Here is a 14,722-nt window from a genome sequence, read left to right as displayed (position 1 = left end):
GGAGGGGTGGGGGAAGGGAGGAGGCTGAGAGAAGGGGCTGTGGGCGGTCCCTGAAGGGCCTCCAGGGAGACGCCTAGAAGATGGAGGCCCAGATTCTTGAGACATTTCTCTTTCTGATCTAGCAGGAGGGACAAAGAGCTCCACTCCCTCATTCCCCAAGAAGCCCCCAAGCCTACCCAGTTTCCGTGCCCATTCTGCCCTGGGAAAGCGGCTTCCCAGGTACCTCAAATTATAGGTTTGAATTTTCCAAATGGAGGTGGGCTTGGGTAGCCTCTGACATGTGGGAGGATGCCTTTGAGAGTCTCATCTGCACCTTTGTGCTCTGTTGGAGACTTGGCCTTATAGTCTTAGAGGGCCATGCGGTGATGCGAAGGCTGAGCCTTCTAGTCAAATAGTGAGCCAGGCAGCTTGTTAGTTACATCAAATCGTGGTCCTCTTGAGATCAAGGCCATACCATTCAAGACTATATATATATAATAAATTACTAAACTAGGGACTGATAGAAATAGAAGGGAGGCCATTAATGAGAGCTGTAATAGGTCAAAGAAGGTTCCCAGAGGAGATGAGACTTGAGTAGATCCTTGATGCAAGAGTACATTTGGATATTCAGGGTTAGGGCTGTGGATGCCAGAAAATATCTTGTTACGGTTGGGCAAAAGGGACAGTTACAGAGGACTTCTGGGAGATCTCTGCTAATAACTTTCCTTTAGTTACTCCTTCCCCTCTTTGCCTTTAATGAATGAATCAGGAGAGGATAAGGAATGTTCTCTTTATCCTCACCTTGTGAAATTCAGCTGGAAGCAGCTTCCCCTAGAAATATGGTCTTCATGCATCCAGTATAGAGCACTCATTGCTGACACAAAAGACTTAGTTCTAAATCAGTTTCTGTAAAAGAAAACTTCCCATCTATAGATTGATTCCCTAAAACCAGCAAATGGTCTCATAGATGCCACTAGTAACATGAACAGGGGCAGGTCATCTGGATCATTCAATACAAACACCAAAATTACACTATTAAAACAACTAAAGAACTGCCCAAGGATATCTGAGTAAGTTATAGCATTTTCTTTGCATATGAAAGACAGCACTTTTTTTTTCCCCAAATGCATACTTTGTTCCGTACACCCCGAAGTGAAGGGAAAGAAACCAAAATATAAAATATATATCACATAAAATGTTAATTGTAAAAATTAACTTGTAGAATTAAATTGTGAAAGACAAGCCATCTACAATAACTGTATTTTGTATTCATCTTATCTTTGGGAGGGGCACAGTGTTTTAGCACACATTACATAAATGACTTACATTCACTTAAATATACATACGTGAAACTAGGAGCAAAATAGTCTTCATTCCATTAACAATATGCAGACTCAGAGAAATCTTGGTTAGGAGATAGTTATAAAAACGATTATCTTCTACCAAATTGTTAGTCACTTTTACCCAATACTATATTGAACACTTCTTCCCAACTGATGTTTTACGATTATTAGTTGCATCTTAAATATCTTACCTGAGCTGGATTGCTGCCATCCAAGGCAATGGTTGTGTTAGATGCCTTGAAAAGTAGGTTTCTACAGACTTTTCTCCAAAAGTAATAAAAAATAAAATTCATATGTAAAAGTCATCAAGATGCATTGCCTACTGAAATAACTTTTTAAAATGAGTTTATTTTCTATGTAGTACAACTAAAAATTTAAATAACGACAAAAAATGTGTGTGGCCTAGTTCTGTTGAAAAAAAAAAAAGAATGCTTGTTCTTAGGGTTGCTGTTGATTTGGCCTGCAGTTACTAGAGAAACTCCAAGGATCTCATTCCCTCTATGGTTCATGTCTAGGCATGCCTGGAGACCAGGGAGACCCATGATTTAATCTAAGTAAGAATGCTTGTGGTGTTTTAAATGCCCACACAGAAGATTGCATTTGTTTTAGACTGTACCAGGAAGGCACCTTTCAGGGGAATTGTTTACTGTTTTAATTTCTGGGCTTTTGGTGATTAGGGAGATGGAAAAGGAGCCGTCAGGAGAGACAAGGTTGATGATTAAGAGGAAACCAAGAAGAGTATAGAAAACGAATACCTTCTGCTTTAGCTTTGGCACATTTATATTGACTTAATTTACCACTTCTAGATACAAGACTAGATTGATGGGAATTGGCAATTAGAAAAGATGGAGATGGGCCAGGCGTGGTGGCTCACACCTGTAATCCCAACACTTTGGGAGGCCAAGGCGAGCGGATCATGAAGTCAAGAGGTAGAGACCATCCTGGCCAACATAGTGAAACCCTGTCTCTACTAAAGATACAAAAATTAGCTGGGCGTGGTGGTGTGCGCCTGTGGTTCCAGCTACTTGGGAGGCTGAGGTGGGAGAATCGCTTGAACCTGGGAGGCAGAGGTTGCAGTGAGCCGAGATTGTGCCACTACACTCCAGCTTGGGTGACAGAGCAAGACTCCGTCTCAAAAAAAAAAAAAAAAGAAAAATGGAGACAATGGAGACAACATATCCCTCCCTTCAATATATACAAACTCACCATCTCCCACAGCTTTTGAAGGGTGTTATTGGAAGAGGAAGAAATGAAGAATTAGACTAATTAGAAATTACTGGATTTTAGCAGTTTCTTTTTAAACCTGTTTTTTTTTTTTTGGAACGGAGTTTTGCTCTTATTGCCCAGGCTGGAGTGCAGTGGCGTGGTCTTGGCTCACTGCAACCTCCGCCTCCTGGGTTCAAGCGATTCTTCTGCCTCATACTCCTGAGTAGCTGGTATTATAGGCAGCCACTACCATGCCTGGCTAATTTTTTGTAATTTTTGTAGAGATGGGGTTTCACTGTGTTGGCCAGGCTGGTCTCGAACTCCTGACCTCAGGTGATCCACCCCCCCACACCCGCCAGAACTTGGCCTCTCACAGTGCTAGGATTACAGGAGTGAGCCACTGCACCCGGCCTAAACCTGTTTTTATATTACTTGTAGGAAATATAAAACCATATCTTGGTTTATAGACCAATAAATGTCAGATTATTAACCTTCATGATAGTATACCTAGAAACTAGTTTATATGTTGAAGCAAGACTAAATTGAAGTCAATTCAGTGCCTTTGAAGAACTAAAAATCATTGAATCTATTTATGGGAGGAGATTTTCTTTTGAGCTAAAATGAACTGCCAGCAGTTTTTATAATTCCATATTTCTAGTTCCATTTTATTGTACTCTCATTAGTAAGAGTGCACCAGATTCTTAATTAGCTTCTTGCTTATATTTATTGATTAATCAATACTGTTGCTTTCAGTATAAAATGTTAATTTATCTTTCAGGCAAATCATAAGCAGTCTAACAAAATAGTCTTTATAGTTAAAGTTGCCGAAGCTCTTAGTTATGGCTTCAGTAGGAGCAGTTTGCATATTTTCCATCTTTAGAGAACAATCTCTAGGGATTTATGTGGTCTACTTGGTAAGATGGACAATGTGTGTATATATAGATAATTAATATGTTAATTATATTAGTATGTAATGTGAATATATCTTAATATTAATATAACTTATAGTAATAGATTAAGAACACATGTTTGTGTTACATATTCTATTTATATTATATATAATTATTTAGTATGAAGATGGTTATATGAAAAAGTGCTTCAGGAATCCTGATGACTAATACAAACTTCATTATTGCCAACATTTAGGAAAAAGGAAAAGGAAAATTATCAAAGGTTAGGACACAGAGAAGTCTCTATGGAAAAGATGAGATTGAACTGAGCCTGGAAGCAAAAATACTAGAGATGAAGAGGGAATGTTTTGGTAGCAGGAGCGATTTGTGAAGGAAAAACACAAGCACATTTATGGAGATTGTAATGTATGAGGCCAATTGGAAAAGCAATGAGTGTGTTCCCATTGGGGAAACAAGATTAAAGAGGACTTTAACATTTAAAGTCCTCCATGATCCTACTTACCTGCCTACTCATACATTTCTATGAAGTTCACAAAAAAAAAAAAAAAAAAAAAAGCCCAGGGAGTTTCAATTTCATTATTCGGCTCAAGGAGCCCCAGATGCATAAAATGCGTTGTTTTACAAGGATTCATAAAGTAGCATAGATTAGAAGAGGGACAGACAGAGGAGACTGAAAGACCATTTACGAGGTTAGTAAATTTCAGTATGAGGTGATGTAGAAAATACGGGATGAAGAGAGAAACTTTGCGAAGGAAACTTTGCATAACTTGGTTGGTAACTGGTTCAAGTGAACAAACAGAATAAGATTAACTTCCAGACTTCGATGACAAGTAGAGGTGTTGAGGGGGAAATCTAGTCAGAGAATAATTGTGATTTTAGGTGTAGGCATGTTTAGTTTTAGGTCATGGAAGAATATTGTGGTGGAGTTAGATATGTGGAGTTAGAACCCTGGCAGGAGACCAGAACTGAAAAGAGACTGAAGCTCTTTTATCCTCTCGATAGTTGAAGTCACGAGGAGTTCTCCAAGAAAGGTCTGCTGGCTGATTCTTCGTTGACCTACCAGTCCCTGCTATCAAGGACGCCAGAGTAAGTGATGACAGCAATATATTAATCTCGAATAGAGAATAGAATGAGGAAAACAGAAGGCTCAGGATCAAATCTGAGAGGATCCCTCTTCTCTTCAGGGGCTGACAGGAAGAAGTAAATCTTGGGAAGGGTTAGCCCACAGGAAGTGGAAGAGAGGACTCTCACAAAAACCAAGCTGTTTTAAAATTCATACACTTAGGAATTCAAGAGAATCTGCTGCATTGGCACCACCACATCGCCAAGGTTTGGTCAGTAAAGAATTAGCCATAGGCAGCAGATGATTGGGTTGGCTCTACCAGATTTTTTTTGTCCAGGGCTTTATTCATTGAGTTAATGAAGGATCAATGATCTTCTCTAGGTTATAACTAAAGAGACGAACTTTCCTGGCCTTGTCCCACTACTGATTGGCCTCTGTCATCTCTCTTAAAAACAAAAACCAAAAAAACCCAAAAACAAACAAACAAACAAAAAAACCAACCAACCAACAAACAAAAACCCTCACATAGATTTTCAGGTTTATAAAAGTAATTTTAAGGTTTCAGTAAGCTAGTTAGTGGTCTGAATGCACAATTGAAGAAAGTTAATAGACTTTCTCCTTCTTAAGAGCTCTAGGGTGTATTCTGTAACTCTATTAAGCCACAAGGAGAAAATGGACTGATTATCCTGTTAATTAATTGATTTACAAGAATGAAAATACTTTATGCCATCCTCTTAAACATCACTCTGTGTCTACTTATTCTTGTTTTTATTTCCACTGTCCTTATTTGGCACTTAAGCTTTTTTTTTTTTTTTTTTTTTTTTTAAGTGGGAAACTTATATTTAGTTGAAAAATTTACATAATCCTCATTTGTTATCTTTATTTCCTCTATATTCATAGAATATATCTCAAGGATTTTATCATGCTTACATGTAGTAAAGTTCACATTGTCCTTCCTGCTCTTAGCTCCTTTACAGTTTGTTGAAATATCAAGCTCAAATTCTACTTCCTAGGTAAAATCTTCCCTAGTACCTTTAATTCTTCCTGATCCTTTCTCTTCTGTAATCCCTTTGACACTTAATGTAGTCACTCTAAAATTAGTATGTTCCATTAGTAAGAGAGTATTATTCTCCTATATTCTAAGTGTATTTTGAATTCAGCATTTTACTATAATGGTATAGAGCGCTGATACATATACACATGTTTATTATATTAGTATAGAGTGTTGTACATAGGAACATTTTCTTACACTCTGAATTATTTTTAGTAAGTTATCTTGGTTTCTTTTTTTTAAGGGGTACATATTCTTGTTTGGTGCATGGGTATTACATGCGTAATATTGGGTATTGGGCTTCTGCTGTACTCATCACCCCAATATTAGGCATTATATCCAGTAGGTAATTTTTCAACCCTCCCCTTTGGACTCCCCAGAGTCTATTTTCTCTATCTTCATTTCTACATGTACCATTTGTTTAGCTCCCACTTACAAGTGAGAATATGTAATATTTTATTTTCTGCTTCTGGGTTAGTTCACTTGGGGTAATGGCCTCCAGCTCCATCCATGTGGCTGCAAAGGACATGATTTCATTCTTTTTTTTAAGATTATGTAGTATTCCATGCTGTATATATACACTCTATTTTCTTTATCAAATCGACAGTTGGTAGACATTTAGGTGGATTCCATGACTTTGCTCTAATTGTAAATGGTGCTGCAATAAATACACAAGTACAGGTATCTTTTTAATATAATGATTTCTTTTCCTTTGGGTAGATACCCAGTAGTGGGATCACTGGGTCCAATGATAGTTCTATTTTCAGTTCTTTGAGATATCTCTATACTGTTTTCCATAGAGGTTGAATTAATTTACATTCCCACCAACAGTGTGTGAGTATTCCCTTTTCTCTGCATACACATCAACATCTGTTGCTTTTTGACTTTTTAATAAAAGCCATTCTGACTGGAGTAAGATGGTATCTCAATGTGGTTTTAATTTGCATTTCTCTGATGATTAGTGATGTTGAGCATTTTTTCATATGTTTGTTAGCTGTTTGTATTTCTTCTTTTGAGAAATACCTGTTCATGTTCTTTGCCCCGTTTTCAATTGGTTTGTTTTTTGTTTGTTGAGTTGTTTGAATTTCCTGTAGATTCTGAATACTAATTCTTTGTTGGAGGTATAATTTGTAAATATTTTCTTCCATTCTGTGGGTTGTGTTTTTATCCTATTGATTATTTGTTTTGCTGTGCAGAAACTTTTGGTTTATGTCCTATTTCCCTATCTTCATTTTTACTGCATTTGTGTTTGGAATCTTCATCATGAATTATTTGTCTAAGCCAATGTCCATAAGGGTTTTTCCTAGGTTTTCTTTTAGGATTTTTATAGTTTTGGTTTTTATAGTTTTACATTTAGGTCTTTAATCCATCTACAGTTAATTTTGTATACGTTAAGAGATGGGGATTTAGTTTCAGTCTTCTGCATATGGCTAGCCAGTTTTTCCAGCATCATTTATTGAATAGGATGTCTATTTCCCATTGTTTATTTTTGTTGACTTTAATTGAAGATCAATTGGTTGTATATATGTAGCTTTGTTTCTAAGCTAGAGAACCCCATACTGTACCATTAATCTCTGGGTCTATTTTTGTACCAGCACCATGCTATTTTAGTTACTATAGCCTTGTAGTATAATTTGAAGTCAGGCAATATAATGTCTTTGACTTTGTTCTTGTCACTTGGGAGTTCCTTGGCTATTTGGGCTTTTTTTGGTTGTTCCATATGAACCTTAGGACTGTTTTTCCTAATTCTTTGAAAAATAAGGTTGGTAATTTGATAGGGATTGCACTGAATCTGTAGATTGCTTGGGTAATATTGTTATTTTAACCATATTAATTCTTCCCGTTCATGAGCATGGAATGTTTTTCCATTTATTTGTATCATCTGCAATTTCTTTCATCAGTGTTTTGTAGTTCTCCTTGTAGAGATCTTTCACCTCCTTGGTTAAATGTATTCCGAGGTATTTTGCTCTTTTTTGTGGCTATCCTAAGTGGGATTGGATTCTTAATTTGGTTCTCAGCTTCAATGTTACTGTTTGTAGAAATGCTGCTGGTTTTTGTACATTGATTTTGTATCCTGAGACTTTACTGAAGTTGTTAATCAGGTCAAGGAGTCTTCTAGAGGAGTCTTTAGGGTTTTCTAGGTATACAATCATATTGTCAGTGAACAGAGGTAATTTGACTTCTACTTTTCCAATTCAGATGCCTTTTATTTTTTTCTCTTGCCTGATAGCTCTGGCCAGGACTTCCAGTACTATGTTGAATAGGAGTTATCTTGTGTCTAACTTGAAACGTTATATATATGCATGTATTTTTTGTGGTCTTTCAAACAATGCCACTTACATTGTGAATGCTCAGTAATCTAAATAGAAAATAAAAATTAGGAAGAAGCTTGTGGCAGATAAAACACTTGCATAGTATTATAGGTAAAGGAATTTTACTTTGATCAGGCTACACTAAAATTAATTTCTTTTGAGTTCAAATCAACATTGTATGGCTGTAGAATTTTATTAGATAATGTTTTGGGAAATGCAATTTTGTTTCAGCAATTAATGTAACTTCCTTTTATGTGGCTTGACCATAGTGGAACTGAGTTTATGTGTGGGTTACAGAATCAGTTCATTGTTTTATAAAATAGTGCTACTTGCTTGCTGTTGTTAAAAAAATACTTTCTGTCAGAAGTAGACTTTTGCTAAAACATCTATACCTTTCCCCTCTTTGGCAATAACATGTATTTGTGAATGGATGGGTGAGCCTAGGGATATAACTTGTAGTTTAAGGAGGGAAGTTAAAGAAATGAAATGGGGTTATGATAAGACTGGTTATTACATCACAAGTTCAGCAAATTTAATATTCAATTCAGATGATATTTTAAAACTTCTTTGTCTATTTTTAAACTTTTATAAGCATAAATATTTTCATTTTATAAGTGAAGTTTAGCTAAAACCAAGAAGACAAATGTAGAACCAGATTTTCGAGTTTTGCCTTCATCAATGAACTTTGGGGCTTCACTATTCCTTAGCCATCAAGTTGAATTTCCTCATTTTAAAATGAAGAATGCAATTCTAGAAACTATTACTTGTACAAGGTCATGTCAGTCATATTCATATTTTATACCATTTGATTCTCTGTTACAGGCATAATAGGAAGTAAAATATGTCTATGCTGCTTCATCGCCTTTCTGTTCTCCAAATGGCCAGAACCTCTTATTTCTTGTTTTCTGTGGTTCTTCACCCAGACATAATCCCCTCACCCAAACAGAACACCATCCTGTTGCTCTACTGTGGATAGCTCATTGGACATTTTCAAAAAGAAATCCTTGAGGCCGGGCGCGTTGGCTCAAGCCTGTAATCCCAGCACTTTGGGAGGCCGAGACGGGCGGATCACGAGGTCAGGAGATCGAGACCAACCTGGCTAACACGGTGAAACCCTGTCTCTACTAAAAAAATACAAAAAATTAGCCGGGCGTGGTGGCGGGTGCCTGTAGTCCCAGTCACTTAGGAGGCTGAGGCAGGAGAATGGCGTAAACCCGGGAGGCAGAGGTTGCAGTGAGCTGAGATCCGGCCATTGCACTCCAGCCCGGGCGACAGAGCAAGACTCCGTCTCAAAAAAAAAAAAAAAAAAAAAAAAAAAGAAATCCTTGAAAGACAAGGTTTTAAGCAAGGGAATAAATGTCTTATAATGAGAATTTTAGACATGACAGAAGGATAGTGGGAGAGTTGTCAAATTTCAGCAGTAATTTTCTCTTCTACTTAGCTCTGGGATTGGCTTAGGCCAGACCAGGTTGGTTTTTCTGCTAAATTCTAACATCTTGTCAGTGGACATTACTACTTGGGTATTTAATTGCCATTGAAAGCTCAGTATACCTCAATCTGAATGAATCACCATTTGTTTTATACTGACTCTTCCACTGAACTTCATTCTTTCAATGATAACATTAATCTCTTGGTTACTAGTGTTTGAAACTTGGAGTAAATTTTGAGTATTTCATTTCCCAAACTTTACATCCAAGTCATCACTTGTGTATATATTTGACTTCTCTCTCTAGATAATAAGCCTCTTGAAAGGAAAGTTGAATTTTGATTTTACCCCCAGCCCCACTAATAGTGTCTGTGAAGTAGGTGGTCAGTAAATAGTCACTGAGTGTTAATTAAAACAGAAGGTGTAGTTGTCATCAATGTAAAGGAGGTGATTTAAATAATGTGTTTCAAGTCATAAACAAGTAACCGGAGGAAATCTTCCGTGATGTTTACTTTTTATTTGATTGTTCTTTCCTGAAATCTAAGTACATTGTTATTCTACCGTTCTATTCATAACTTGCAAGGCCTGCCTGGGCCTGTTGCAGAAAATAATGCTAGGAGAGGGTTCAAAACCACATTCATGTACTTCACCAACTCAAAGTGCAAGGGAGCGGTTTGTCAATGGGAAGATGAAGTCATGAAAGAATTATAAAAACACCTGGCACCATTCTATTATTGTAAATGCAAACTAGCCCTTTGAAAAGAAAAAAATTTTGTGTTAATGCATCTGTTGCCTTTAGTTCAGAAGCAAAATTTCAGCAGCACACAAGGAGTTACCCTAATTTTCAGCTTTGTCCCTTCTAACATAAATTTTAAAAAATAATCTTTGCAAAATTTACCCCAGCAAATGGCTAGAAAATATGAGAATAAATGATGCAAATTTGTCCCAATAATCTGTTAAACTTAAGGCATTATTAAGCAATCAAAAGTGTAAAATAAGTTTAAAATCTTCTTCACAGCTAAGGCAGTATCTATCTTAATGATTTCCACTTTTGCTGCACATTAGAATCGTTTGGGGAACTTTAAAAAGTCCTGATGTGTAGGTTGCACTCTATACCAATTAAGTCAGAATGTCTTGACCCGGCGTAGCGGTTCACACCTGTGAAACCTAGCACTTTGAGAGGCCAAGGCAGGAGGGTTCCTTGAGCCCAGGAGTTCAAGACCAGCCTGGGCAACATAGGGAGACCCCATCTCTATTGGAAAAAAAAAAATGTCTGGGTAAGGGATAGGAGGCAGACATCAGTATTTTTAAAAGATCTTCAGGTGATTCCAAGGTGCAACAGTTTGGGTACCCCAGCCACCGAGGAAGAGGAATGAGAACTATGTCATGGACAGTTGAAACAAACAAGAGACTACGGAGTTGGAAGATTATTAAGGTCCTACTTTCATGTTTGTTTATTTTAATATGTTCTGGGTACACAGTAGATATTTAAATATGTACTGAATTGAATTAAATTAATCTTAATTAAATCTTAAATCATATTCTTAGATATCAAGATGCTCAGCCATCCATTTCACAGTCCTTTTAAACAAGTTTTAAAAATTAATATATAATAGTTGTATGTATTTTGGGGGTACATGTAATATTTTAATACTTGTATATAATGTATAATGATCAAATAAGGTAAGTGGGATATCCATTACCTCAAACATTTATCTTTTCTTTGTGTTGAGAACATTACAAATCTTCTAGCTATTTTGAAATATACAATTGTTACCTATAATTTGTCTACTATACTAGAATACTAGAACTAATTTCTTCTATTTTTGTATCCTTAACCAACTTTGATAATCCTCATACTTACATTTCTTATACCTCTCAAGCATCAAAGACATTACAATAACCAGCATACTACCTAATATATGTATTTCATCTCAGTTCATCACTAGTGAAAGGTTTTTTAATTTTTTTGAGACAGGGTCTTTGCTCTGTTGCCCAGGCTGGAGTGCAGTGACACAATCATAGCTCATAGCTTACGGCAGCCTCAAACTCCTGGGCTCAAGTGATCTTCCCACCTCAGCCTTCGAGTAGCTACGGCTACAGACACATGCCACACCAAGCTGACTTTTAAAAGTTTTGTAGAGACAGGGGTCTTACTGAGTTGCCCAGGCCGACCTCAAACCCCTGACCTCAAGTGATCCTTTCGCCTGGGTCCAAAGTGTTTGCATTACAGGCATGAGGCTCTCTGCCCAGCTCAAGAACAAGCGCTCTAATGTTATCTATTACAATCTTAACTACAATCTTATGAGATCGCTATTGTATCTCCCATTTCACAGGCAGAAAATTAAGTTGCCCAAGGTTACACAGATGGTGAGTCCTAAAGTTGCAATTCACACCCAAATCTATCCGATCTTAATGCCCATATTTTTAAACTTTGTATTGTGCAGGAATGGAAAGATATGACAAAATGATAGCATTAGTGAAAAAGAGTACTTGCAAGTTCAATATGAGTCCGTGGTGTGATGTCACTGCCAACAAGGTAAAAGCCACCTGAGGTTGTGTTCTGCAATACAGTATTCAGAGGGAGGGAAGCAACAGCCCCGTGCTAGTCTTTAGGGGTGGAGCACACCTGGAGCATTGTGTGCAAGTCTGAGCCCCACGCTGGAAAAAAGGGGATTACTCACACACCTGACACTCACTGTGATGTGAGTACCCAGCATGGTGAGTGAGTCTATAGGAAAAACTGTCAAAAAGCTGAGACTATTTAGGCTCCACAAAGAGAAGGCTTAGGGAGGCTGAGTAGCTAGTATTTGAAATGTCATCATGTGGTGGAACATTAGACACGATTGGTGTAGTTCCAGAAGGAAAAACTAGGCTGCACATACAGGAAAATTGGAGGTAGATTCGCCTCCACACAGAAAGGAAGGTCTGGCTGTTATTTGGAGCTTTTTAGAAATGAAATGGACTTCCTTGTGAGACAGTGAATTCCTTTTCGCTAATGAAGAAACTGAATGATCACTAATCCTGAGCGTTAAAGACTTAATGTATGTCAGGTGTGATGCTTCTCAACACTTAGTGGGTATTAGAATCACCTGGGGGAACTTGCTAAATACTGATTGCTAGGCCTTACCTTGAGAAGCGTTGCTTCAGCAGATCTGAAATAAGGTGGGAGAATGTGAATTTTTAAATTTAATTTTTATTTTTTTTTTGAGACGGAGCCTTGCTCTGTCACCCAGTCTAGTGCAGTGGTGTGATCTTGGCTTACTGCATCCTCCGCCTCCCGGGTTCAAGCAATTATCCTGCCTCAGCCTCCTGAGTAGATGGGACTACAGGTACATGCCACCACGCCTGGATAATTTTTGTATTTTTAGTAGAGACGGGGTTTCACCATGTTGGCCAGGCTGATCTCTAACTCCTGACTTCAGGTGATCCACCTTCCTCGGCCTTCCAAAGTGCTGGGATTATAGGTATGAGCCATAGTACCCGGCCAAGAATCTGAATTTTTAACAAGAAACACAGTGAGTCCAGATCACATGGTCACTGACCCCCACCCTCTGAGAACTGGTGAGGTTAGATAAACTCAGATCTCTTCTACTTATCCTATAAATAAACCCTTTAGTAAAAAAAAGTGTCGTCAACATAACAGCTGCTCAAAGTTGTCTTAACAAGTTTTGTAAGAAATCTAAGGCAAAATTCCTTAATATGTTGACAGCTAAGTTAGAGATGACATCATTGGAATGTGCGATATTAGGATACAGGAGAATGCTTGATTCTCTGTGTTATAAAAGATAAGATTATAATAGCAAAATAGAAAATATAGATCCAGTTTGAAAACACTTCAAATAGAGAACCCACTCCACTTATGCCAAGGAGCAATTGGATGGAGACCAGATTGGCATATGAAGAAGCTATATGATTATCTCAATAGGCAGCACCTGTGTAAGGTGAAGCACCCATCAGCCGTTACGGCCCAGGCTTATATAAACTTCAGCCTCAAACTCACGAACAGGTGTGGGTGAGAGTTGGAAACATAAGGGATGGTGCAGTTGGTCTTTTAACTCTTATCCACTTTTCTTGGGGGCTAAAGAGCTTTTGTTGGCAAGTATAATGTGTTTGATTATTCTTAAAGCATGCAACTTGTGAGGCACATTTTGGAATTACTCTCTCCTGAAATATTTTGCTCTTTGTTAATATATCTTTAAAACGTGATGCTTGAGGTAATTACTATCCCATACCAGGATCTTTTTTAAGTTGCACAGTGATGTTTCAGTTATTACTTAAATACTTTAAAATTTTAAAGACTTTTTTTCCTTTGAAAACCTTTAAAACTGGGCTATTTAAGGAACTGCTGTTCTTGGCTGTTATGTTAATTGATAGTGTTCATGTACTTACCTAGTTTACTAAGGACTTCTTTCTAGCAAATTATCTTGGTTTTAAATTTAAGGTATGTAAAATTTCCAAATGGCAATTAAGTATTGATATTAAGTTAAACATTTCTTTCTATTTCTTCTTCCTTTTAATGATTCAGACCTCCTTATCTATTTTTCTTGAATCATGAGAGATGAAATTGCAACAACAGTTTTCTTTGTCACAAGATTGGTGAAAAAACATGATAAACTAAGTAAACAGCAAATAGAAGACTTTGCAGAAAAGCTGATGACGATCTTGTTTGAAACATACAGAAGTCACTGGCACTCTGATTGCCCTTCTAAAGGGCAAGCCTTCAGGTGAGAGCTAGTATGTGGGATGGCAAAGGGAAGCAGTCACCAAACAACAGCCAGCTCCTAGGAAAATGGAGTGATCTTGTTTTCAGCATTTAAGTAACGAAAGTTTTATGGGTTCATTTGTTTGAACGTGGAGTTGAAAGGAGGAGACATAGTAGATGACACTTTGGCTGGAAACAACAGAGCAAAGCCAAAGGTAGATTAAACAATTTTTAATTTGTGTTTGCCATGAAAGATAAGCTGTGAATAGCCGGTAAACTAATTTTGTGACTTAGTGATGCAACATACATTCTGAGCCACTGTATCAAAAGTTGATGTCTTACTTGTAAGAGTGGAGAGTGGAGGAGGCTGAGGGGAAGGTGGGGGTGAGGTGGGAGCTATGTGTATTGGAACGGTATGTGCATAATGTGATTCTCCTGCTAAAGTGCCTGTCATCATGTCTTCATCTCCCTTCATTTTTTTAAAAGGTGCATCAGGATAAACAACAATCAGAATAAAGATCCCATTCTAGAAAGGGCATGTGTGGAGAGTAATGTGGATTTTTCTCACCTGGGACTTCCGAAGGAGATGACCATATGGGTAGATCCCTTTGAAGTGTGCTGTAGGTGAGTAATCTCATAGTTTGTGTGCTGTGTGATACCTGGAAACCTTAGGTTAGACAACTTTACATAAGTTCATGAAAGATGATGCACCAAAGCCTTGAGTTA

The 14,722-nt window shown here is 37.5% G+C and overlaps 1 protein-coding gene across 2 annotated transcripts in view; it reads left to right on the top strand.

The window, feature by feature from the left end:
• The first annotated feature begins 49 nt into the window (after window positions 1-49).
• Window positions 50-14,722, top strand: part of BTG4 (B-cell translocation gene 4) — a 37,816-nt gene continuing 23,143 nt past the window's right edge. The window contains exons 1-4 of one of the 2 annotated variants that reach the window (XM_011976962.1): window positions 64-219; window positions 4,442-4,525; window positions 13,820-14,018; window positions 14,483-14,620. In XM_011976962.1, coding sequence (XP_011832352.1) covers window positions 13,846-14,018; window positions 14,483-14,620 — 311 coding nt within the window. In that variant the 5' untranslated portion in view covers window positions 64-219; window positions 4,442-4,525; window positions 13,820-13,845. Of the gene's footprint in view, window positions 220-4,441; window positions 4,526-13,819; window positions 14,019-14,482; window positions 14,621-14,722 lie in introns of both variants that reach the window. The other variant, XM_011976961.1, reaches the window with a different exon arrangement.

This window comes from Mandrillus leucophaeus, unplaced genomic scaffold (assembly GCF_000951045.1).
Source record: "Mandrillus leucophaeus isolate KB7577 unplaced genomic scaffold, Mleu.le_1.0 Scaffold172, whole genome shotgun sequence".
NCBI classification, from domain to species: domain Eukaryota; kingdom Metazoa; phylum Chordata; class Mammalia; order Primates; family Cercopithecidae; genus Mandrillus; species Mandrillus leucophaeus.
The sequence above is the reverse complement of the archived record's forward strand: the minus strand, read 5'-3'. Positions and strand labels throughout refer to the sequence as shown.